Source organism: Castor canadensis, chromosome 5 (genome assembly GCF_047511655.1).
Source record: "Castor canadensis chromosome 5, mCasCan1.hap1v2, whole genome shotgun sequence".
NCBI lineage: Eukaryota > Metazoa > Chordata > Mammalia > Rodentia > Castoridae > Castor > Castor canadensis.
The window spans coordinates 2,393,440-2,418,625 of NC_133390.1; the positions used below are offsets into that span (position 1 = coordinate 2,393,440).

At 47.5% G+C, this 25,186-nt stretch overlaps 1 protein-coding gene across 6 annotated transcripts; it reads right to left on the reverse strand.

Annotated features, from left to right (window-relative positions):
- Positions 1 to 328: 328 nt before the first annotated feature.
- Rrp1 (ribosomal RNA processing 1) lies at positions 329 to 23,312 on the reverse strand. 6 transcript variants are annotated; one of them, XM_020152696.2, is made up of 13 exons: positions 23,109 to 23,312; positions 22,094 to 22,176; positions 21,136 to 21,193; positions 18,441 to 18,526; positions 16,833 to 16,894; positions 6,036 to 6,165; positions 5,889 to 5,953; positions 5,551 to 5,696; positions 4,077 to 4,156; positions 3,088 to 3,185; positions 2,810 to 2,829; positions 1,852 to 1,959; positions 329 to 964 (listed from the first exon to the last, which is right to left on the reverse strand). In XM_020152696.2, the coding sequence occupies exons 1-13, from the start codon at positions 23,239 to 23,241 to the stop codon at positions 729 to 731; spliced, it is 1,305 nt and encodes a 434-aa protein (XP_020008285.1). In that variant the 5' UTR covers positions 23,242 to 23,312; the 3' UTR covers positions 329 to 728. The 6 variants fall into 6 exon arrangements, with proteins under 6 accessions (XP_020008285.1, XP_020008282.1, XP_073928645.1 ...); XM_020152693.2 differs by having other exon boundaries at positions 329 to 967; XM_074072544.1 differs by lacking the exon at positions 23,109 to 23,312 and adding an exon at positions 22,949 to 23,060 and having other exon boundaries at positions 329 to 967.
- Positions 23,313 to 25,186: the final 1,874 nt, after the last annotated feature.

Sequence of the window (25,186 nt, forward strand, 5' to 3'; positions counted from 1 at the left end):
ATGGATAAAAGAAAGACAGGACTGTAAAACAGGTACACTGTGGGGGGGGGGTACCTGTGGGAGCAGGGAGTGAATGAAGGAGATGAAGGTGAGGGAATATGGTTGCTAGAACTCACACGCATATACAAAACAGAACAATGAAACCTCCTGTAACTGCTTTACATTGGGCTGGAAGGAGGGTGTGGGAGGAGGTGGAGGGTGATCAAACAATGTACAGTGCAAGTCTATCTGTAATTGTTACAATGACTCTCCCGTAAACACTGCTCAGGAAAGTGCACCTGTCACTTCATACACAAGTGCGTCCATTCAAACATCAGAAGCTACAGTGTTTTGCTAAGGACGCATGTTTTATTTTAAAGACAGCTCACGGCCTAGGTGACCGTCCCCGACACAGGTGGAGTTGGGGGTTTGTCTGTGACAGGGTCTTTCTACACTGTGTAGCCCAGGCCGGCCTGGAACTCGTGATGCTCCTGCCTCCCAAGTGCTGGGACTATAGAGAGGCACCATGTCCGATGTGGGTGGAGTCTGATGTTTGAATTTCTCATCCAGACACTGCACACAGGTGGTGCCTGAGGAAAGTGCATTTCCTTGAAGGCTGGCTCTGAAAGAAGGTCCACCTCTTTGTCCTATCCCTGGCTTCTTCCCTACAGGAAGCTAGGAGACTTTCAACTTGGTGCAAATGAGAAGCCAGCAGCAAGCACGACTCCCACCCATTCTGGGCCAGTGCATCATTTCCTGTTCTCCAGGGACTGTTTCCTCTTCTTCTCTGGCTGCTGAACACCAGCCACCCTTGCTTTGCACCTGTGCAGCTGTCGAGACCTCTTCCTCCTCCTTCCATGAGCCCCTCTCTGGCCGCGGGTCTCCGCGGGTACTGTGGACCCGGCTCTCTCAACCTTCCGCCTGCTCCTCTTCCTCTCAACCCCCAAGTCTGGGTATGGACTCAAGGCCTTCTCCTTGCCTTCCCCTGCTGAAACAGCAAGGCCACGATTCATTGACCTCAACCCTGTGACTGCAGATGCCAGCACAGAGGATAGCCACAACAGTTCCACATCCAGTGTGGATGGTGAGCTCTATGCTTAGGATACCAGGGAGGGCTGGCCTTGGAAATGAGGCATCCAGAAAGAGGATGACATTGACGTGGGGAGCGGGGCATAAACGAAGAGTGAGCAGACTAGTTTGGTGTGGGAAGGGAGGTGGCAGGAGACAACCTGGCCAGAGTGCCAACGTTTTAACTCAAGTCTCTGCACAACAGAGCTGTGATGAGGGCATCTGGCAGAGGTGCCGGAGCAGGCCAAGGTAGGCTGGTAGGAAGCAGTATGGATGAGCCTCAACACAGAAGTGACCTGGGGACCACGGAAGGGAACCCAGTGGCCCTTCGCAGGGAGGATTGCAGGATGGGGTCAGTCAGCACAGGTGGGTGACAGGGAAGGTTTTTCAACTCAACCAGGGTCAGCATGTCTTCCCCAGCATCCTGCCTAGCATGCCTACATAGCCTGCCTCCATGCAAGCAGGAAGCCCTGAGCCTGGTCATCTACAGCAGACCCAGGACAGCCTTCAGCCAGGCCGTCACACGCCAACCACACTCCTGTAGCCCACACAGGAGTGGGGAGGCTGGGGCTTGGATCAGAGATGGAAGAGGGTTAAGGAAGAGGTAGCTCAGCCAGACCATGATCCCATGGCCTCGAGGGCAGTCCTTGTGGACAGCAGGGCTTTAGACAAGCAAAGAGGAAGACCTCAAGTGGTCCCCAGGACAATGGCACTAAGCCTAGAGGGAAGCCCTGGGCAGCCATCACAGCAGACTGGGAGCAAGGGAGCGAGCACCTGCCCGTTAACCACCGCCTCCAATCCTACCTTTCTCCTGCGACTGTGATTTAAGCAAACGCTTCTTTTTCCGTTCCCTCCTCCCTTCAAGCAGCTTCTTGTAGGCTTTTTCTGGGACATCATCCTCAGGGAAGGTGCCTAAGAACCAGGCAACAGTCAGGAAGCTGAAGGCAGGCTTGAGGCGTGCAGCATACAGCACCTCCACACTATGCAAAGGCGACTCTCATGCCATGTGACTTGTTTAGCAACAACCCCACAGCTGAAATCAACAGCCAAATCCGCATGTCCCAGCTCAGAACCAATGGATTCTGGGAAGTCAATTCTTACAGCATCTATGATGTCAAAAGTCTATCTCTCTAACAGGCTTATGCTGGGTAGGGCACAAGGAATTTGTGAGTAGTGGTGACGTCTGCACCTTGTCAGGTTCCTACATACTAGTCAAGCCCACCAAATGTGCAGTGTTCCTATACTTCACCCTGTTGGTTTTACCTAAAAACACTAGATGTGAGTTCATGCTGAAACATTAGGGTGGGTCTGCTGTGTGGACAGAGGATGGCCTCCCCACGCAAGAGCATGAAAGAACAAGGACAGTGACATCTTCCAGTCAGAATCAAAGTGGTACATATGCAGGTATCCAGATAAAACCCCTTCAATTAGGTTTTATGTTTGAAAACTTTTAAGAACCATCTAGGGAACTGTCCTTCAGGTCAACTACGCCTCACACTGTAAAGTGGAGCTGCTTGCCACCCAAGAGACAGGGCACCTCATAGCCTCCAGGGCTGTGATGGACACTTAGGTCTGAGAACCTCTCAGCAACCACAAGAGGAATGAGAGCTGCAGAATCTCTCAGCCCCACCTCCCTCTCCACCACAACACTGGCCTCTGCAGAGACCACTCATTTTGTGACAGGATACTTGGAACCACCCCACGCCCTTGAGGATGATCACTTCCAAGTCAATAGCCACTCGGTGCCCAGCCCAATCCTTACCTCCAGCCAGCTCCCGCAACCTGAAAGAGAAGACAGATATTGTCACCAGACGAATCTGCAGATTCCAAAGGGGACTCTGGGGCCGAAGACGGACCCTGCAAAAGCTCTGTTCTCAGGTGAGACACCTTCCTATGTGAGTTCTGAAGAGACAGCCCCCACACACCACCTGTGTGAGGCCACTGCAGAGGATAACAGTGCAAAGCAAAGGCAGTTAGGGCTAAGACAGCAGGCAGCTCCAAGGACAGTAAGGACAAGGCTAGGCACCTTCAGACACTCACTTCTGGATCACTTTGTAGAGACGCTTCCTGTTCTGAGAAGGAGTGCTCTCACCACTGGCCAGCTCGAACAATCTGTTAGCAACTGCCTCATAGTCAAACTGTTTCAAAGAGATGTCAGTGAAGTAAGTCAGTTACTTCCACATGGTCTGAGAACTCAAAGCCCAGCAGGGTGGCAGGCCTTGGTTCTGCTCAGCCACTAGAACACACCAAATGCCGTTCCAGGCCTCCCTGGCTGATGCTCGGCAGGCTCCCCACCTGCTAGGAGGTAGCATGGCCAAACAGAAGCTACAGTAAGGCTGATGTAGTAGGCCAAGCAGTGGAAAAGCACCTGCCTAGCATCATGAAGTAAAGAGTTCAAACCCAAGTGCTGCCAAAAAAAAAAAAAAAAAAAAAAAAAGAAGCGTACAGTCTGTGGCCACACCACCCTGATGTTGCCTGACCTCATTAGTAACAGCAAGCGCTATGTGGGCAGCTCACCTGTACCTTTAGAACCCCAGTAGCCACAAGCAGACAGGGAAGGAAGAAAACAAGTGAATGTAATCTGATGCCCAGTATTTCATTAACTTGATAAGCAGTCAATATTAAAATCTTATTAATACCTTACTTTTCCAATTTCCCCCACATCACTGATCCCATGTGCTGAGCTGATTCCGAGGTAGAACCCAAATGCTGACCACTCAGCGTGTCACCTCTTTGAAGCCCGGCACCTCAGTGCGGGGGGGGGGGGGGGGGGGAGCACCCCCCCACCCCCTGCCAGAAGCACAAGGACTGACACAAGGTGAAGCCAGGACTGCTCAACTTCTATGCCACATCCTGCCCAGTGTACATAAGCAAGCCCGGCACTGTCCTTCCCTAGGCCAGCCTCCACAAAGGTGAGGCTCCCCATCCCCACTGCCAGCGCCTTCCTGGGATACTTTCTTCCCTCTGGAGTTGGCAGTAAGGCCAGAAGGCAAACGCCAAGTTGGCAGCCCACAGTCCCAGATGCCTACCTGGAGCACAGGGTCAGAGCTGTCCCCATCGTCCTCTGCCTGCTCCTCATCCATCTCAGGATCAGCCCTACAGAAGGAGCCTAAAATGGAAAAGACGCCAGAACTTAAAGCCCCATGCCTGGTGTGAGCAAGGGCCCAATGCCAACACTTGGGCACCGATGAGCCCTCATGCCACCCCACCTCACCCCAGTTGGAGCTGTGTGCATAGACTGGGTAAGCACAAGGCAGCTGTGAGGCACCAAGTGTACTGGGGGAGCAAGGGAAGATATCCCAGGGAGACCGGGCCTATAGCAGCCAGTGGGCACCTTAGGCAGCAAAGGTAGCATCAAAACTTCCAGAATTGGGTTGGTAGAGTGGCTCAAGGGAGGGGTGGACAGAGGGAGAGAGGGAGGGAGGGAGGGAGGGAAGGAAGGGGCTGCGGGTGACAAAAATGATAGCAGGGCCTTGGGACTGACTCTGAAGGTGGTGGCCAGTGGACCACAAGCAGGAACTGGGGGACCTGCCAGGAGTCTCTTGGAGTGGCTTGGGCTACTACAGGAGACAGTACAAAGGAGGAACAGGGAAGATATAACAGGATAGCCAGATAGTGCTGGGGGACAGGGAGGAGTCTGCCGACCCACCAGAAGGCAAAAAGGCACCCCAGAACTGGCACCAAAGGTGGAGGGGTCCTGAAATGGGAGGATGACCCAACTTTTCAGCAAAAGGACAGGATAGAGCACATAGCAACCCCTCCCCATCACCCAGTCAGACCACAGCATCAAGATTGGAAGCAGGCCAGAATGGATACCACTGCTGCCAGAGAATGTGGGCACAGGATATCTAAAGCAGTGTTAGGTCTGTCCACTCACTCCTCTCCCCAAGATTCAGTCAGGAGCTCTCTCAGCACTGAAACCCAGCTGTGATCAACACAGAGGTCCCTGTCCCCAAGGGCACACGGGCCAGGAACAAGGAACACAATGGAAAAGCAACTTATAGAAGACACCAGCAGATGGCAGAGGTGGAGAAACCCAATGTGGTAGAGCACTTGCCTAGCATGCACAAGGCCCTGGGTGCCATTCCCAGCATTGCCAAAAAAAAAAAAAAAAAAAAGTCAGCAAGTCAGAGTGTCCCAAGAGTGACAGGTGGAGAGAACCAAAGAGTAAGGGTGCCTGGCAGCCCCCAGGAGCACTGCAGTCTAAGCCAGGTGTATGTCTAGGGAGCTGAACTGGGGAGGAGTCAGCACAGGGGAGTCGGGACAGTGCTGAGCACCAGGGGCCGAGACAGGCTTAGGAGAGTGGACAAGATGTATGCTGTGTGTTCAAAGGTCTTGTGGCTGTCAGGCTATACTGGATTTTGGGGAAGAGAGCAGAAACATAGGACAAAAACAATCCAGCAGAGACCAGGTGGGCTTGACCTAGGACAGGAACCAAGGGAATTGGGAAGATAACCCTGGCCCGCCAGGATCCTCACTACAGGTGGCCCCACTGGAGCTCACCTTCTGACAACTCATCATCGCCATCTGACACCTCATCCTCCGCCTTCTGCTGGTCCAGTTCATTCATCAGGTCCTCAATGGCCAACGGTGCCTGCTCCACAATCATCTCCAAGATGCTCCGGGTGATATTATGCAGAACCAAGGAACTGAAGGAGCAGAGCAGAGGCCACAAAGCCCATTAGGTTGGACTCCCAGACAAGCAGCACCAACCATCACACCACCTCCCCCACCAGGATGACTAGTGGCCTCTGTGGCTCTGACATAGCCAGCAGGAGCACAGATGCCCTACAGCAGTCTCTCCAGAGGCAGGTCGGGCCCCAGCAGCCCCTGCAACTTACTCATTAGTGCAGGCAGCAATCCTGCAAAAGGGGTCAATGAGCTGCAGATTCTGGTCCGCAGTGAGCTGTGGGAAAGGAAAGAGAGGGGGCAGGTTCAGTCCTGCACACATGCACAGTGCCCAACTGGCCACCACCTGGGTGCCTTACCTCTGCAGCGCCCACTTTGCTCAGCTCCTCCAGGAAGATCTCGAGGAAGTGGCTCTTCACTCCATTGGGGGCCTCGCCGTTAGGGTGCAGGATCTCAGTGGTCAGCAGTTCCAGAAGCTGCTCAACCTGTCTGAGGAAAGAGAGCACAAGTACAGCAGCAGCCCAGCCCCAAGGCTGGCATCCCTGCTCCCTATGTTACAGGCTCTGGTGGAACCCAGAACCTTCCATGCCACCGGTGAGGACTAGTGGGCCTGGTCTATGTGGCCCAGGAGTCCTGCAGTCGTAAGTCTAGGAGGCCACAGCCAGCACCAGAACATGTGGTATGCATTTGGATCTTGGCTACAGCACATCCTGTGCAACACTCACAGGCCTTCCATGTAGAGGGGCAGATGAGATGTGAAGCTCTACCATCGTGCCAGGTAGTCCTGTTTGCTTTCCCTGAGGGGTGGATTCCACTCAGAAAGAGTCAAGTCAAAACAGACCAGAGGCAGAGAGAAAGGTGGCACCCAGGCAGTGCTGAGGGCCACAAGCCATCTGCTGTCTTCCTAGAGCCTTTCGAGTAGCACACTGTCAGTCACATATGCAAGCTGTATGAGTGTGGCTCTTCCTGACACACAGAGTCGACGGTGTTAGAGGCCCTGAGCCCTACACAAGGGCGCACCAGAGAGCAAGCAATCTTCAGCAGTCTAAGTGTGCTTGAAACTGCTGGGGCACCAACAGTGCAGACCCTACCACCCAGCGCTGTGAGGATCTCCCCGACAACGCCAATGCATAGAAAGCATTGGCTACAGGAAATGATGCTCTACCAGGCTCAGGAAAAAGGAGGCAAAGGCAAATCGGGTGCAAAATCAGGAGAAAGATGCCCAGAAGAGGCAAGTCCCGAGCATCAGAAACAAACAAAACTGAGAGAGAAAAGCAGAACACAAGGCCCACATAAGCATCACTGCTGCCCAGGGCAAGGGGAGGGACCAAGGTTCTTCACGGTGTTCTCTCAGCCAACAACTACTTGCCATGAGGACAGAATTGCTTTTGCAACAATCAACTTTTTATTTTAATCTGTGTAAGTCACTAGGTCCCTTCAGAGAAACCCACACTATGAAGCCCTAAAATGAGGAAGACCCATGCCCTCCTACCCTGAATGTAAACTCCCCTACAGGAATTCAAACCTTGAGGTGCTCACCAAACTACACCACAACTCCTACTGAGTCTTCTATAAAGGAAAAGAAGAGGGCTGGCTGTGGAGGGGATTCGTTCACATTTACTCTTACAGAAAATGTGGTCCTAAAGGAGCTCATTTGGAGCTCATTTGGAGCTCCTGTAGGACCACATTCCAAATGTATTTTTTCTAAACACATTTGTGGCAGTGAAGGAGGCAGAGATAGCGCTAACACTGCCCATCAACAAAGTATTCAGCTGTGAACTTGTTCCATTCAGCATCTTCTAAGGCACACTGATGCCTGGCATAAATGCAACAGTTTCAAAATAATTTCCTGTTGGAACTAAAATTACCTCTCAGGGCTAGGGACACAGCTCAGTAGTATGTAGTGTGTGTTTAGCATGTATGAGACCCTAGGTTTAATGCCCAGCACCAAAGAGGGAAAAAATTACTTTTTAATGTTTCATGAAGGTTTTGAGTTCTTTATACCAAACATTCATCAGTCATAATTAGAAAAAACATGAAAATTATAAATACAACATAGTTTGAATATGTTATAAAGAATTATAAAAGGTTAGTCAATTTAAAAAATATAAAAATGTGAAACACAAACTTGCTTCACATTGTGGAACTTGGATTACTATGGAAGGTTCCAGAGCCCAATGCCCACAGGTCACATGAAGAGCCCCAGGTGACCCCAGGCAGCACCTGAGGGTCAGATCGCTAAGCCTAGGATCTCCCAGAAAGAGCAGGAACTAAGCCAGGGGAGAGCATGGGACTAGCAATACCTGCAGGTCAGGAGTCCAAGGAAGCTCAAAGTTAGACAGAAGATGCACCACTTCACAGTTTGTTGGACACGGGTGGCCCCATGCTAAGCACTGCTATGGACAGTGAAAAGGCTGGGCAATCTGAACACTTAGAACCAGGCAAAATGACCATTGACAACAGAACCGAACACACTGTGTTTCTATAAAAAAGGATGTCCTGGGCTGTCCATCATGATCAGTACATTCAATTCTGACTTAGTAAGAACTGACCAAGACGGCTAATGAGGGCAACATCTCAGCAGACACAACCATTTTACTTTTGAAAATGCTTTCAGTTGGGTGTGCTGGCTCGTGCCTGCAATCCCATCTACTCAGGAGGCAGAAATTGAGAGGTAGCCTGGGGAGAAAAGAGTTCACAAGACCCCATCTCAAATAATAGCAGGGTTTGGTGGTGCACGTCTGTCATCCCAGCTACTGCAGGAACCTTAAAATAGGAGGACAGCAGTCCAGGCTGGCCCAGGAAGAAACAAGACCTACCTCCAAAATAACGAGAGCAAAAAGGGCTGGTGGAGTGACTCAAGTATAAGAGTGCCTATCTAGCAAGCGTGAGGCCCTGAGTTCAAACCCCAGTACAACAACAAAAAAGCCTTCATTTAGCCAGGTGCCAGTGGCTCACACCCGTAATCCTAGCTACTCAGGAAGCAGTGATCAGGAGGATCGCAGTTCGAAGCCAGCCTGGGCAAATAGTTCTGTGAGACTGTGTCTCGAAAAACCCTTCACAAAAGTAGGGCTGGGAATTCCAAGATGGTGGCTACAGGGAGGAAGCAGAAAGCATGCCTCCTAAAGTAAAATCTTAGAGAGATGCTGGAAATACACCTTACAGGAAAAACCACCAAGAGGCAAAACTTTGACTTCTCCACACCTCCAGCCTGTGCAGAGCATCTCCACTTCACATTAAACAGAGAAAACAGGAGGGCTCCCACGCCGCTGCCAAACAGTGCCCAGACCGCTTGGGAAGACGCAGACCACAAGGTGAGCTAAGCGGTACGTGGTACTTCCACAGACAAGCCTGGGCCAGATCAGCATAGCCCCCTGGACAGACCGACCCCCACCCAGGGAAAAAAGAAAAACTGAATAATAAGCAATAACAACAAAAAAAAGACACGTAGCAAAGAGGGTGGGGTGCCCTGAGCACTGAAGAGCGGGGGAGAGGAATCCCTCACAGAACTGTAAATAAACAAGCCGGGCCAGAGAAGGCAGGAGCAGCAGCACACACCCAGCATCCAAGAGTGGGAAAGCTTGTAAAAGTGGCAGAGGGAGGAAAACTCCACAGGAGAGGGGAGAAGACCCACTTCCCACGTGAGCTGTAAATAAACACACCAGGCCGGAGAAGGCAGGAGCAGCGGCACATGCCCAGAAACCAGGAGCAGGAAGGCTTGTGAAAGTGGCGGTGGGAGGAAAACTCCACAGGAAATGGAGGAAGACCACTTCCCAGTGAACTGTAAATAAACAGCAGGCCTGAGAAAGCAGGTGCAGTGTCACCTCCCCCAGTGTGCTTGGAAAGGGGAAAGCTTGTAGCAGAAGCTTGCAAACAGGAGAACTCTGAATAAACAAAGCCTGCAGGGCCAGGTGAGTGTTAAGCTCACCCAGAGATCTGCATAAATAACGCCTCCAGCAACAGCAGGCTGACAGCAGTGGGCCGGCAAGCCACAGCCGCAGATAGCCATTCACAGAACTGTCTCCAGACTCTTTTTTTTCTCTCTCCCCACCTTTGATGAGAAAACAACCGAACTACACCTGAATGCGGAAAAACTTACTGAAACTGTATTGCACTTGAACTTGGGACACTTTGTGGGGTTTTTTGTTTTGTTTTGTGTGGTTTTGTTTTATTTTGGCTTTTCCAGGCTTTTTCCCCTTTGATGAGACAACCACAGAACTACTTCTGAGGCACCATTTCCAGGATTGGAGGGACGAACACCAAAATTATTAAGACTGAAACTTTATTGCATTTAAACTTGGAGATTTATATACATATATATAAACATATACATATATATATATATATACATTTTCATTTTTATTTACTTATTTATTTTTATTATTTTATTCTATTTTTTTTTTTTTTTTAATTTTCAATCCTCTATCTTTCCAATGCCTGTTCAGCTTATGGTTGATTAGTACACTATCTCTCCCTGTTTATATCTTTGAAACTTTTTTGTTTGTTTGTTTTCTACTTGTTTGTTTTTCCCTTTTCCTTTAACTTCTTTGCTTTCCCTCTCCTCTCACCCTTCCATTCTAAATATCACCATTGTTATTATTACAAGCTAGAAAATACTTAATTGCACATAGTATAGGGACAATAACAACACCGAAGACAATGACGGGAAGACAGAAAAAACAGGGAAACCAGTTTCCCCACAGCAAAAAATTAGTACAGGAACCAGAGGGGAATGAAGAAAACAGATACTCAGATCCAGACTCCAGCAAAATGAAGATAAACTATGCCAAAGGACCCAATGAAGCCCACAAGAATAATCTAAAAGAAGAAATCCTACAGGTAATCAGTGAGAATTTTATAGAGATGATACTGGATATGGTCAACCAAAATGTACAGGAGACACTCAAGAAATTCCAAGACAACAAAAATAGAGAATTTGAAAAAGCAAAAGGATAAATAAAGGAAACCAGAGAAGAACTGTATAAACACCAAAGTGAAACAAAGAACACGATTAATAAAGAGATAAATGAACTCAGGACAAAAATAGACAACATTAAAGAGGAAACCACCCAGGATATGGAAAACCTCAGAAAAAAGAACGAAACAGAACTGCAAAACAAAACGGAAGGCCAATCCAGCAGAATAGAACAAGCAGAAGACAGAATCTCAGAACTCAAAGATGAAATGGTAATTAAAGGAAAAACCGAAGAACTATTAGTTAAACAACTCAAGACCTGTGAAAAGAAACTGCAAAAACTCACTGACTCCATCAAAAGACGAAACCTGACAATCATGGGCATTGAAGAAGGAGAAGAGGTGCAAGCAAAGGGAATGGGAAATATATTCAACAAAATAATAACAGAAAATTTCCCAAATCTAGAGAAAGCTATTCTCATACAGATGCAAGAGGCCTCCAGGACACCAAAGAGACAGATCAAAATAGAACTACCCCACTGCATATCACCATTAAAAACAACAAGTTCAGAAACTAGAGAAAGAATATTGAAGGCTGTAAGAGAGAAAAAACAAATAACATACAAAGGTAAACCCATCAAAATCACAGCAGACTTCTCAACAGAAACATTAAAAGCAAGAAGATCTTGGGAAGAGACCTTCCGGGCACTGAATGAAAATAACTTCAACCCCAGGACACTCTACCCAGCAAAACTATCATTCAAAATAGATGGAGCAATAAAAGTCTTCCATGATAAGCAGAAACTAAAAGAATATGTGAACACAAAACCACCACTACAAAAGAGTCTTCAAGGGATTCTGCACACAGGAAGTGAAACCCAACATAACCATGAGAGGACAGGCAGCACCAAACTACAGAAAAAGAAAAAGAAAGAAAGTAGAGAGTAACCTCAACTTAGGTACAAACAATCAAACCTTCAAACTAAGACAACTAAATGACAGGAATCACCACACACCTATCAGTACTAACACTTAATGTTAATGGACTTAATTCACCCATCAAAAGGCACTGTTTGACGAAATGGATTAAAAAGGAATATCCAACAATTTGTTGCTTACAGGAGACCCATCTCACCGGCAGAAATAAACACAGGCTTAGGATGAAAGGCTGGAAGAAGATTTACCAAGCCAGTGGCCCCTGAAAACAGGCAGGAGTAGCAGTACTTATCTCTGACAAAGTAGACTTGAAACCTACATTGATCAAACGAGATAAAGAAGGACATTCCATACTAATAAAAAGGGAAATAGACCAGAAGGAAATAATAATTATCAACCTATATGCACCCAATGTCAACGCACCCAATTTCATCAAACATACCCTGAAAGACCTAAAAGCATATATTAACTCCAACACAAAGGTCGTGGAAGACTTTAACACCCCATTATCATCAATAGATAGGTCATCCAAACAAAAAAAATCAGTAAATAAATCTTAGATCTAAAATATACAACAGATCAAATGGACCTAGTTGATGTCTACAGAACATTTCATCCAACTTCTACACAATATACATTCTTCTCGGCAGCCTATGGAACCTTCTCCAAAATAGATCATATCCTGGGGCACAAAGCAAGTCTCAGCAAATATAAGAAAATAGAAATTATACCATGCGTACCATCTGATCACAATCCAATAAAACTAGAACTCAACAACAAAAGTAAAGACAAAAAACACGCAAACAGCTGGAAAGTGAATAACTCATTACTTAATGAACAATGGGTCATTGATGAAATAAAAGAGGAAATTTAAAAGTTCCTGGAAGTCAATGAAAATGAAAACACAACCTACCGGAACCTATAGGACACAGCAAAGGCAGTCCTGAGTGGAAAGTTTATAGCCATGACTGCATATATTAAAAAGACTGAGAGATCCCAAATCAATGACCTAATGATACATCTCAAACTCCTAGAAAAACAAGAACAAGCAAATCCCAAAACAAATAGAAGGAGAGAAATAATAAAAATAAGAGCTGAAATCAATGAAATAGAAACCAAAAAAACCATACAAAGAATTAGTGAAACAAAAAGTTGGTTCTTTGAAAAAATAAACAAGATCGACAGACCCCTGGCAAACCTGACTAAAATGAGGAGAGGAAAAAACCCAAATTAGTAGAATCAGGAATGCAAAAGGAGAGATAACAACACACACCATGGAAGTCCAGGAAATCATCAGAGACTACTTTGAGAGCCTATATTCAAATAAATTTGAAAATTTTAAAGAAATGGACAGATTTCTAGATACATATGATCATCCAAAACTGAACCAAGAGGATATTAATCACTTGAATAGATCTGTAACACAAAATGAAATTGAAGCAGCAATCAAGAGTCTCCCCAAAAAGAAAAGTCCAGGACCTGATGGATTCTCTGCTGAATTCTATCAGACCTTTAAAGAAGAACTGATACCAACCCTCCTTAAACTGTTCCATGAAATAGAAAGGGAAGGAAAACTGACTAACACATTTTATGAAGCCAGTATTACACTTATCCCAAAACCAGGCAAAGACACCTCCAAAAAGGAGAACTATAGGCCAATCTCCTTAATGAACACTGATGCAAAAATCCTCAACAAAATAATGGCAAACCGAATCCAACAACACATCAAAAAGATTATTCACCACGACCAAGCAGGCTTCAACCCAGGAATGCAGGAGTGGTTCAACATACGAAAATCAATAAATGTAATAAACCACATTAACAGAAGCAAAGACAAAAACCACTTGATCATCTCAATAGATGCAGAAAAAGCCTTTGATAAGATCCAACACCATTTCATGATAAAAACTCTAAGAAAACTAGGAATAGAAGGAAAGTACCTCACATTATAAAAGCTACGTATGACAAACCTATAGCCAGCATTATATTTAACGGAGAAAAATTGAAACCATTCCCTCTAAAATCAGAAACTAGACAAGGATGTCCACTATCTCCACTCCTATTCAACATAGTACTGGAATTCCTAGCCAGAGCAATTAGGCAAGAAGAAGGAATAAAAGGAATACAAATAGGTAAAGAAACTGTCAAAATATCCCTATTTGCAGATGACATGACCTATACCTTAAAGACCCAAAAAACTCTACTCAGAAGTTTCTAGACACCACATCAATAGCTATAAGCAAGGTAGCAGGATATAAAATCAACATAGAAAAACACTAATAATGAACAAACTGAAAAAGAATATATGAAAACAATTCCATTTACAATAGCCCCCACCCAAAAAAATCAAATACCTAGGTGTAAACCTAACAAAAGATGTGAAAGACCTTTACAAGGAAAACTATACACTTCTGAAGAAAGAGACTGAGGAAGACTGTAGAAAGTGGAGAGATCTCCCATGCTCATGGATTGGTAGAATCAACATAGTAAAAATGTCTATACTCCCAAAAGTAATCTACATGTTTAATGCAATTCCCATCAAAATTCCAATGACGTTTATTAAAGAGATTGAAAAAACTGAGGCCACGAATAGCCAAGGCAATACTTAGTCAAAAGAACAATGCTGGAGGTGTCACGGTACCCAACTTCAAACTATATTACAAAGAAATAACAATAAAAACAGCATGGTACTGGCACAAAAACAGACATGAAGACCAGTGGAACTGAATAGAGGACCCAGATATGAACCCACACAACTATAACCAACTTGTCTTTGACAAAGGAGCTAAAAATATACGATGGAGAAATAGCAGCCTCTTCCACAAAAACTGCTGGGAAAACTGGTTAGCAGTCTGCAAAAAACTAAAACTAGATGGATCTAGTATATCACCCTATACCAATATTAACTCAAAATGGATCAAGGATCTTAATATCAGACCACAAACTCTAAAGATGATGCAGGAAAGAGTAGGAAATACTCTGGAGTTAGTAGGTATAGGTAAGAACTTTCTCAATGGAACCCCAGCAGCACAGCAACTAAGAGATAGCATAGATAAATGGGACTTTATTTTTTTTTTTTATTGATTACATCTGATATTTTAATACATATATAAATAATATGGTACATACATATCTAATATGGTTATATGAGGAAATTCACTTAATTTAAAGTCATGGAACTATTTTACATATTTGCTTATTTGAGATGAGATTTACTTTTTCATGGATGTCTCAAAGTTGGTAATTTTCTTCCTCCAAAAGAGTCTGAGAAAAACTTACATTGTAAGCTTAGTGGTATGTGTAGTAGTAATGTAAAATCATTTTGCTTACTAGATAAGGGTATGGATATATTGCTCTACAATTTGTGGTTATGAAATCTCTGATATATAAAAGAATAACCACTTAGAATTACTGAAATGCAAAGATAAATTTTGTTTTCTAAGAGTAACTTGCTTGTAAAGAATGTTCAGGGATCATCTGTAAAGTGCTTTCTTGTTTACAAAGGACCTTTACATGCTTTATCATTCAGTCTTCACGATAGCTCTGTGAGGTAAATAGTAGTGTTTTCTTTCATAGCTGAGAAAGCTGCGGCTCACAAAGGTCACATTTGTATGTGACAAGCCAGGATTTTATGAGAGACTGAGTCACTGTAAATGATCCTATAGAAATGATGCCTACACAGGAGGACTCTTGGAAAATATCCTACAGGATCCTTTCAGAGCCATATTTCTGTGATTCCTATAGTTTTTTTTTTTTTTTTTTCATTTTTCTTTTATTATTCATATGTGCATACAAGGCTTGTAAATGGGACTTTATAAAACTAAAAAGCTTCTGCTCAACAAAAGAAATGGTCTCTAAACTGAAGAGAACACCCACAGAGTGGGAGAAAATATTTGCCAGCTACACATCAGACAAAGGACTGATAACCAGAATATATAGGGAACTTAAAAAACTAAATTCTCCCAAAACTAATAAACCAATAAAGAAATGGGCAAGTGAACTAAACAGAACTTTCTCAAAAGAAGAAATTCAAATGGCCAAAAAACACATGAAAAAATGCTCACCATCTCTAGCAATAAAGGAAATGCAAATTAAAACCACACTAAGATTCCACCTCACCCCTGTTAGAATAGCCATCATCACCAACACCACCACCACCAGGTGTTGGCGAGGATTCGGGGAAAAAGGAACCCTCTTACACTGCTGGTGGGAATGTAGACTAGTACAACCACTCTGGAAAAAAATTTGGAGGCTACTTAAAAAGCTGGACATCGATCTACCATTTGATCCAGCAATACCACTCTTGGGGATATACCCAAAAGACTGTGACACAGGTTACTCCAGAGGCACCTGCACACCCATGTTTATTGCAGCACTATTCACAATAGCCAAGTTATGGAAACAGCCAAGATGCCCCAGCACTGACGAATGGATTAAGAAAATGTGGTATCTATACACAATGGAATTTTATGCAGCCGTGAAGAACAAAATGTTATCATCTGCTGGTAAATGGATGGAACTGGAGAACATCATTCTGAGTGAGGTTAGCCTGGCCCAAAAGACCAAAAACCATATGTTCTCCCTCATATGCGGACATTAGATCAAGGGCAAACACAACAAGGTGAATGGACTTTGATCACAAGATAAAAGCGAGAGCACACAAGGGAGGGGTGAGGATAGGTAAGACACCTCAAAAACTAAATAGCATTTGTTGCCCTCAATGCAGAGAAACTAAAGCAAATACTTTAAAGCAACTGAGGCCAACAGAAGGGGACCAGGAACTAGAGAAAAGGTTAGATCAAGAAGAATTAACCTAGAAGGTAATACACATGCACAGGAAATTAATGTGAGTCAACTCCCTGTATAGCTATCCTTATCTCAACTAGCAAAAACCCTTGTTCCTTCCTATTATTGCTTATACTCTCTCTTCAACAAATTAGAGATAAGGGCAAAATAGTTTCTGTCTGGTATCAAGGGGGTGGAGGGGAGAGGGAGGGGGTGGGATGGGTGGTAAGGGAGGGGGTGGGGGAAAGGGGGAAAAATGACCCAAGCATTGTATGCACACATGGAAAAAAAAAAAAAAAGTAGGGCTGGTGGAGTGGCTCAAGGTTAAGGCCGTGAGTTCAAGCCCCAGTACCTCAAAAAAAAAAAAAAAGAAAGAAAGAAAGAAAAAAAAGTCTTCATTTTCAACACCACCAAGGGTACCCCTTAATGTAAAAGCCAACATCTCTTCACAACAAAAAGTTATAATGGAAACACAGTCCCTCATCCCTTCTGCCCCTGGACACCCAGGAGTCTGGACTGACCTTTCTTCCCATCCTTGTGCTTTCACAGCCTTCAAGGACTCACTCAGGACCATCCGCATGAGCTTGGGCACAAGAGAAGACCTGAGTTAGTGAAGAAGTACAACCCAGCTTCACCAGCCCCCTGCGCTCTATGTACCAGGAGCCTCCTGGGCAGGGGAAGGCTATAGCCTACCCCACGGCAGATGGAGGGGTACTGCCAGGATGGATGCAAGAGCTCCTTGCCTGGAGGCAGAGTCACTGCAAAGCCAGGTCTGAAGCTAGCAGCTCTTTCCCAAGCCCCACTCTCCAGCAGACAGCAACAGCAGTTTTCTCTCTGCTGTGCAGTGCATGTCAATCACAACGTCAGTCGAGGCCCAGCATTGGCACATGCTGCCTCCACTTCCTCTTCACTGGCTCAGTGTTTTCTGCACGGTTTTCCTATCTTTGGGATCTTAATACAACATCCCCACTGCAAGACCGGGTCATGGTAAAGAGACAATCAGGAACACGTGTCCCATGAGCCTGTCCATGGAACACACCTGGCAGCTAGGATGCCACTTTCAGGGACACTGCAGAGCTGTCTCATGCCTCCCTGCAGTGCTGCCAAGAGGATTGACCTACCTCAGACTGAGCTGCTGGGCTGAGCTACACAGAGGGACATGGGAAATGGGCCTTGAAAACCAACAGCGTTCACCATGCAAAAGGACCTGGCAATTACAACCTAGTCAATTGCATCTAGTGGTGGTGACTTCACCCAAAACTGTCTAACAGATTGGCACCCTGCAAAAGACTGTACTCAGTTGACCCTACCCATGCCCACTCAATGCCCCAGAACCGTCCTCCTTCCTTCCCAGCTCTGTGCTTCTCTTGCCAGGCAGACCTCACTCTGAGAGTGCCAGTGTGGCCACACTGGCACTGGCCACAGAGTCCTGGCTCAGGCTGGAGTTGCCACTGCACCTTGTCCTTCATCTGGAAATAGCTCCACCATCACCATCAGCACACATCTCCTCAGTAACAAGCATGCAGCCTCGTAGGGAAAGATGTGAGCAGCATACATGATGCTACAAAACCCAGTTCCCACTGGAGGCATAGCTAATGGAAAAGTGCTTGTCTAGAATGTGCAACACCCTGAGTTCAATCCCAACACTGCTAACCACCCCCCAAAAAACCAGTTCCCCTGTGTTGCTGAGGGCAAACTAGCAACCCAGATAGGAGCAGCATGATACAGTGAAGGAGAGAGGAGCTATGCAGAGCACCAAGACCTTGCCCTCGCCCAGAAGGAGCACTCACGGCAGCACAAGCCACAGCTACCTCGCCGCCCCTACTGGGTACCACTGGCTACAGCCCCTTAGGCAAAGTACTGATGGCTTCACCACAGCCTCCACGGGAGAGCAACTCCAAGGACCCTCTGAACAAAAGTCTGAGTAGGTGTTATCAGGACTGAACTCTTCACCAGCTCGCTAACCTCCAAGATGGGCACGAGGAACACACAATTCTAGCATGGACAGTCTACACAGGCCTTCTCTCACACTCCAGCCCACTGGGCTCATGGGCCGTGACCTCAATACTGCACAGCTTGGGGCAGGGAGGGCCCGGCCAGCACCACAATACAACACACATGCTCCTCACCATGTAGAACTTGTCCAGGCGCAGTCTATCGATGCCTGCCCACTCACGGTTTATGGTCTGCCAGAAGGTCTGCAGGAACAGGTGTCCTGCAGGAAGAGAGCCCAGTTAACACTAGAGCTATGGGGGGATGACATGGAGGAACATTCAGAGCCACAGGAGGGGGGACACAGAAAGCAACATTCTCAGGAAGTCCCATCTGGGGTTTCTCAGACAGTCCTGATCTAAGACACGGTGCTATGTACGTGGCTGAGAAGACAGGGCTTTCAACACCACAGAAAGAATGCAGAGCACAGCTTGGCCCAAACTGTTGCCATGTTTTCTGAAAAAAAAGCACGAAGAGGGAGCAACTTGGCTGACAAGTAGTGGCTACTTGGCCAGGTACAGTGGCTCATACCTGTAATACTAGCTACTCAGTAGGCACAAATCGGGAGGATTGTGGTTTGAAGCTGGCCTGGGAAAATAGTTTGTGAAATCCCATCTGTAAAAATCTATCACAAAACAGGACTGGCAGAGTGGCTCAAGGTGTAAGCCCTGAGTTCAAGCCCCAGTACTGCAAAAAAAAAAAAGACTACTCTCGCATGTCCCCTCCAGGCTTCCTTTCATCCATCTTGGCTAGGGCTGAGAATCCCAACACCCAAGCTATACCCGTCAGGAAGTGTCACCAAAGCTGCATGCCTACAGAGGATGCCAGGTACTCACCCTGCTCGTTCCACTAACACCATCAACCACATACCCTACAGATAACAGGTGTCAGATACGAGACGCTAAGGATTTCCTTGTGCTCCCTAAAACGCTTATGTAGAAGTCCTAGCCCTCAGTACCTCAAAATGTGACTATAGTACACATAGGGCCTTTGCAGAAATTTTGTGGGGTTTTTTGGCAGTACTGGAGCTTGAACGCAGGACCTCATGCTTAGGCAGGCACTCCACCACCTAAGTCACATCCCCAGCCCTTTTGCTTTGGTTATTTTTTCAATAGGATCTTACTTTTATGCCCAGGCTGGCCTGGACTATGGTCCTATTTACACTTTTCACATAGCTGGAATGGGCAAGCACCACCACGCCCAGCTTTTATTGGCTGACACAGGGTCTCATGAACATTTTTTCCTGAGCTGGTCCTGAACAACAATCTCCTCCAACTGCGATCCTCCCCATCTCTGCCTCCTGCAAAGCTGGGACCACGGGTGTGAATCACTGCGCCCAGCCTTTCTGCAGAGGTTAGATTAAAGCAAAATAGGGCCCTAATCCAATCTAACTGGTGCCCTTGTAAGAGGAGATTGGGACACAGACACACAGGGACAACAATATAATGACATGAGGAGTAAATGCCACCTACAAGCCAAGGAGAGGCCTCAGAAGGAACTAGCCCTGCAACACCTGGGTCTTAGGACACAAAGGCAACTCCTAGCTCCCCCTACAGAATTTCTACACCAGCAAAGGACTGCTCGGCTGGCTCGGTCACAGGTGAGCTAGTATTTACCTACGAGTATCACTGAGTGAAGGCTTTGTCGTTATACTCAGCACAGCAACCATTCTGCAAGTATTTAAAGTAAAGCTTAGGGTGCACAGATCTAGTTCATCATTTACACATATTAAAGAGATTCTCCCACTGGGCTTGGTGGCACAACCTGTAATCCCAGTACTCAGAAGGCTAAGGCAGGAGGATCTCGAGTTCAAAGTTAGCCTGGATTACACAGTGAGTTCAAGGCTACTCTGAGCTACATAGCCATAACCAAGACCCTGTCTCAAAAAAAAAAAAAAAAAAAAGCCCACTAGCTACTCAGGAGGCAGAGATCGGGAGAATGAAGGTTTAGGACCCGTCTGGGGGAAAAGTTCAAGAGACCCCATCTCCATCAATACCACCTGGGCATGGTGGCCATGCAGCTGTCACCCCAGCTATGCAGGAAGATAAAGCAGAACCCTATTTTAAAACTAACCAAAACAAACAGGGCAGGGGACATGGCTCAAGTGGCACAGCACCTGCCTAGCAAGTGTGAGGCCCTGAGTTCAACCCCCAGTATCACAAAACAAAAACATCCAAAGAGAGAAAGAGACAGAATTTCCCAAATTGAGAAACTGTGTGCATTCCCCTTGTATTGCTGACCTCAGTATAACAGAACTAAAACCCACCACACAAACTGTACCATAGCACTGCCTGCCTCCCATCAACCTCCTCCTCCTTCCTCACTTCACATCAGCCCTGCCTGCCCTCAGCACAGTGATGGTCAAAGATGCTAATGCCCAGGCCACACCTACAGGGCAGAACTGAACTGGACCAGGGTCTGGGGATCGAGATGATTTTTAAAGGCTGCCTGGGTAATGCCAATGGACAGGCAGGGGGTGAACTAGTCATCCTGATCAAGATAAAAAAATTGAAGCACTAGAAAAATACACTCCAGTAACTTCATAGTTACCAGGTGGAATGCAGTCAAATACTATAGTTTCATCACACCAGCTTTTCATTTTAAATGTAAGATGCAGGACTTCAGCCTGTTGCTTGGAGCTGCATCTATTTGGGAGAGGGAGTCAGTACAGGCTGAGCACTTAAGGGCACATTTCACACAGGACAAGCAGCCAGACATCAGCTGGCTCCCCTAGCTTTAGATTTCAGAACACAAATATCTGTGTCCAGTGGCTTTGAATCTCAGCAACTCTGACACTTGCAAATGGGCTTAACTCCAGCAGAGTGTACTTACGTGCCTCTGTGGTCTGAAAAGCATGTGTAAGCTGGGAAATGGTCCTTCCTAGTTCTTCCTGTACAAGAAACAATAAAAAAATTTTTAAAAATAGATTTAAAAAACTCCACAGGCCCTGAAGCACTGTGCACGTACAGATGTCCACTCACTTACCACAGAGAACCACCAGCCTCTAGAAGGGCTCAACCCAGGGAACTTGAGTTTTGCAAGTCTCCCCCATACTGCAAAAGGCTCTTCTGCAGCTGAGGCCAGCAGACCCAACCAAAACCCACAACAGTCACTGCCACCCTGACTCAGGCTGTACTCTAAGCAATAAGGCGATGTCACAGGGGGTTTGGGAGAATAGGGGAGTATGGGAAAGAACAGATGGGAGCCTCAGGACACAGCCACCTTACCAGCAGGAAACAGGACCAACCAGACTCAGGGATCACTTAATTCTTGCCTGCTTCTCGCTGTCAAGCATCGCCTGGCACCCTTGCTAAGGCAGAAGATTTCAGAGCCTCCTCTTGAGAGAGGCTTGTTTAGTAGGCATGAACACGGACCAGGCATCTGCATAGAAGTAAGTTCCCTCACACCCAGGTGATTCTGAAACCTAAACAATTTACACTTGAGAACCACTGCTCTAAAAGGCCAGCAGGAGAAATCCTAGACCCAGAGACCTGGATTCTGTCCCTTGAATTCCATTATTTCAGTACTCGGTTTTCAACCAAACCTGAATAAACATAAAACCCACCTCGCCCTGGCCTGCACTGCCTACTGCCAGTGTCACCATGGTGTTCAACTTGGCAAGCCATGCCTATCTTCAGCCAGTGCCAGAGCCACTACAACCAAAGGTCCCACCCTGCCAGCCATCCAGAACAGGCATGAAAGCTGCGCCATGTTAAACGGGACTCAGCCACATTGCCCATCTGTCCTCCCTTCATCCTTTGTTTCCTGGGCTGCCCCCCCAAGCACTCACCTGCAGGAGTGGCTTGTCCTGCATCCACATGCAGTAAAACAGTCCCTTCCATATCTTCAGTAGCTCGTCATGTGTGAAACCACCTGCATCACAACAGAACCATTCACACTAAAGGAACTCAGGCCTGGGCTCTTACTGCCAGTTAAGAAGCATGACCACCCCAACTTATTACTGCATAGGCCACTGTGGGGGCATCTGCTCCTCCCAGGGCACTCTGCCAGCTCAGCACCTACTGTGCCTGAGGCAAGCTGCTCTCCCACGGATGACTTTGTGCACGCACTGGGACCATAGGTCGCAGAGATCCCCAGTTCAGAATCCTAGGCATCCCTAGCAGGATGGCAGTCCCTTCAGGAATCTACTAGGGTGACTCTCCCAGGGCTACACTGAGGGGCTGTCAATTTTCCTGTTATGTCTCAAATGTTAGGAGAAAGTGAACGCAGTCGCTCAGGGTAGCAGAGAGCGCTGGCCAACGTGCACCAGGTGCTGTCAGGCTCCCATCTCCAGAGTGGTGCGTTGGTGCGTCTCAGAATGCAACTTGGATAACCAAGGCTCCTGCAGAGCTTGCTAAAACCCAGGTGTCCCCTCCGATCCGGCTGCGCGGACGTAGAATCTGCAGTTGTAAAAAACGCCCCGGTGATGCGGCGACTGCTGACCAGGGGCCACTGAGAACCATAGGCACAAGGAGCAAGAATTACGTTCTCGGCCTTCGGGGAGGGTGCCTCCATGTGACAATAAAGTCGGAAATCAATCCAGTAACATACTGTCCTGTTCCTGGTTCGGGAAGCCAGAGACAGGAGGCGACGTGGCCTGATGGGGGCCGGGAGGGACGGGCCCGAGTCGGAGGTGGGCACGCACCGGAACCACGTGTCGCTGCCCTGGAGACAGAGGGGCCGGGACGGGGCCGGACGCGGGGGACACCGGCCCATCGGACCGGCCCCACGGCCACGCGGGGGACCCAGGCAGTCCGCGTCGCGCGGTCCCGACCCCGCGCCCCTCTCCCCCTCACCCTGCCCACCTGCGGCCCGCTGGGTCCGGGCGACGATGTACTTCCGGAGCTTCCGCACCGCTCGGTCCCGGGTCACCTGATCGTTCCCCGCCAAGCGCTGCGCGAGCTGGATCTCAGGCGGGAGCTGCACGCGTGGAACCATGGCGACGCCAGAGAGACCGCCGGACCCCCAAGCTTCCGCACACAACGCTCCGGCGGCGGCGCACGTGTGTCGTCACACGTCATGTACGTCACACGTCCGCGACGACGCCGGCCCGCACGCCAGCGCCACGTAATGGCCGGGCCGTGCAACTGCAGCCCGCAGGAGAGGTGGGCGGCGGGGAAACCTGCATCTGGACACTGGTCATGGTGGGGAAGGCAGGAGTGTTGTGTGTTCTCCTTCCCCTTTGCCGAAGTATGTCGGCGAGCACGCTCAGCAGGAACGACAGAGTTAGAAGAAGGGTAACTGCTGCGACCATCCCAGAAGAGCTGCATGGAGCCGGCGCTTGCAGCGTATCCTCTGCCCACACCACGCTCTACCTAGGGGTCTGGCGCGGACAGCTTACTGACAGCATCGTCAGGGCCCCCTGAAAACCCAAACTATGAAACAGCTAGGGCTGCGTCCGCTCTTCAGGGCAGAAGGGGCTGGAGGAAAGCAATCGTGGGACAGGCGGTGGGACATCATCCTGAAGGCTGCAGAAAGTTAATCTGAACAGAGAGATGCATGCGTCGGGGAGGGCGGAACGCACTCTGCAAAGCTCGAGTGTGCCCTGGGGGAAATCGGAAGTTGCGGGTTTTCTCAGGTATGACCATGGTGTTTTCTGTGTAGAATGGGGCCCAGTTAACTGCTCCTCTGAAGGCCCATGTGTTGGGGGACCCAAGACCATCCCAGGCTCCATGACTTGCTAGGAGTTCTGAAGACCAGGGGAGAGTTAGCCTCGCTGCTGCTGCACCCAAATCTGGCCTCACCACAGGCCAATGAAGTGGAGAGACAAGTTCTGACAAAGAAGGGATTTCATACCCAAAGTCCATCTGGAGTTGATTTAGGGGCAACTTAGGAGGCAGGTGTTGTTAAAGCAGGTGGGCACTGTTGGAGTGCTTTAACTTGCAGCCCACCTAGCCTAAAAATCAAGTATAACTGGCATGACCCTTGGGTAACCTTGAGCCCCACTCCCTGGAACAAAGGGAGGTGGAATGGTTTCTGGGAACAGGGAGTGTTTCTGATTGATCCTGCTGAACAGAATGTGAGTCAAAATGTTAAGACATCTGGTGTTTTTCAAGTTCCTGACAGGTCAACCTGATAAGTAACCGTCTTGTGTTTTTTCACTTCCCAATAAGTAATCTTACCCCACCACCAGGATGTGGGCAATGTCAGAAAAATGTGACCCCAGGGGCATGAGGAATTCCTATGCAACAGTGATTAATGCTTTAAAGAGTAAACTTTGCATTCAGGGTCCTTGTTGAAACCAGCTGCATCAGGCAGATACTCGGACCCTAACCAGCTAGAAATAAACCTCGCTTTGTAGCTTGCTTTGTCTCAAGTGTCTTTTGTCCTCTCAGAGGGTGGCCGGCCTCAGACCCCAACAGGCACCTTCTCCCAGGTGGTTTGTGGCCCAAGGATATATATTTGATCCTAATCCCCTGGTGTACTGAGTTGGAAAATCTCAAGAACAAAGGGCATGAGTAGTTGATGTGAGAAATACACTCACCTGTCCAAACTCAAAGAATGGACTCAGACACATGAATTACAGCAGAAGCAACACTTTAAGGACAGCCTTGAAAGATTGGGTTGCTAGTAAGCCAGGCACACTCAGAGCTGTCCTGCAGGTCCCTCCCCTGGTTCCTCATTGGCTGAGTATTATGGGGTTTGCACTTTCCGCTCCCCCCCATCGCCTAATTCCTATTGGATTATTTTAAAATATACCTCTCTTGGGACTAGTCAAATCTTAGAAGGGGGATCCACCTCTTCCTGTGGCAGGAAAGTCTCCCTGAGATATGTGCCTGCTTGCACAAACACAGTTTTTACCTAGGTGATTTAACCCTCCCAGTTTAAGTTCCTGTATCAGTTTCCCCTCCCGCAACATCTGCAGGCTGATACGAAAACAAGC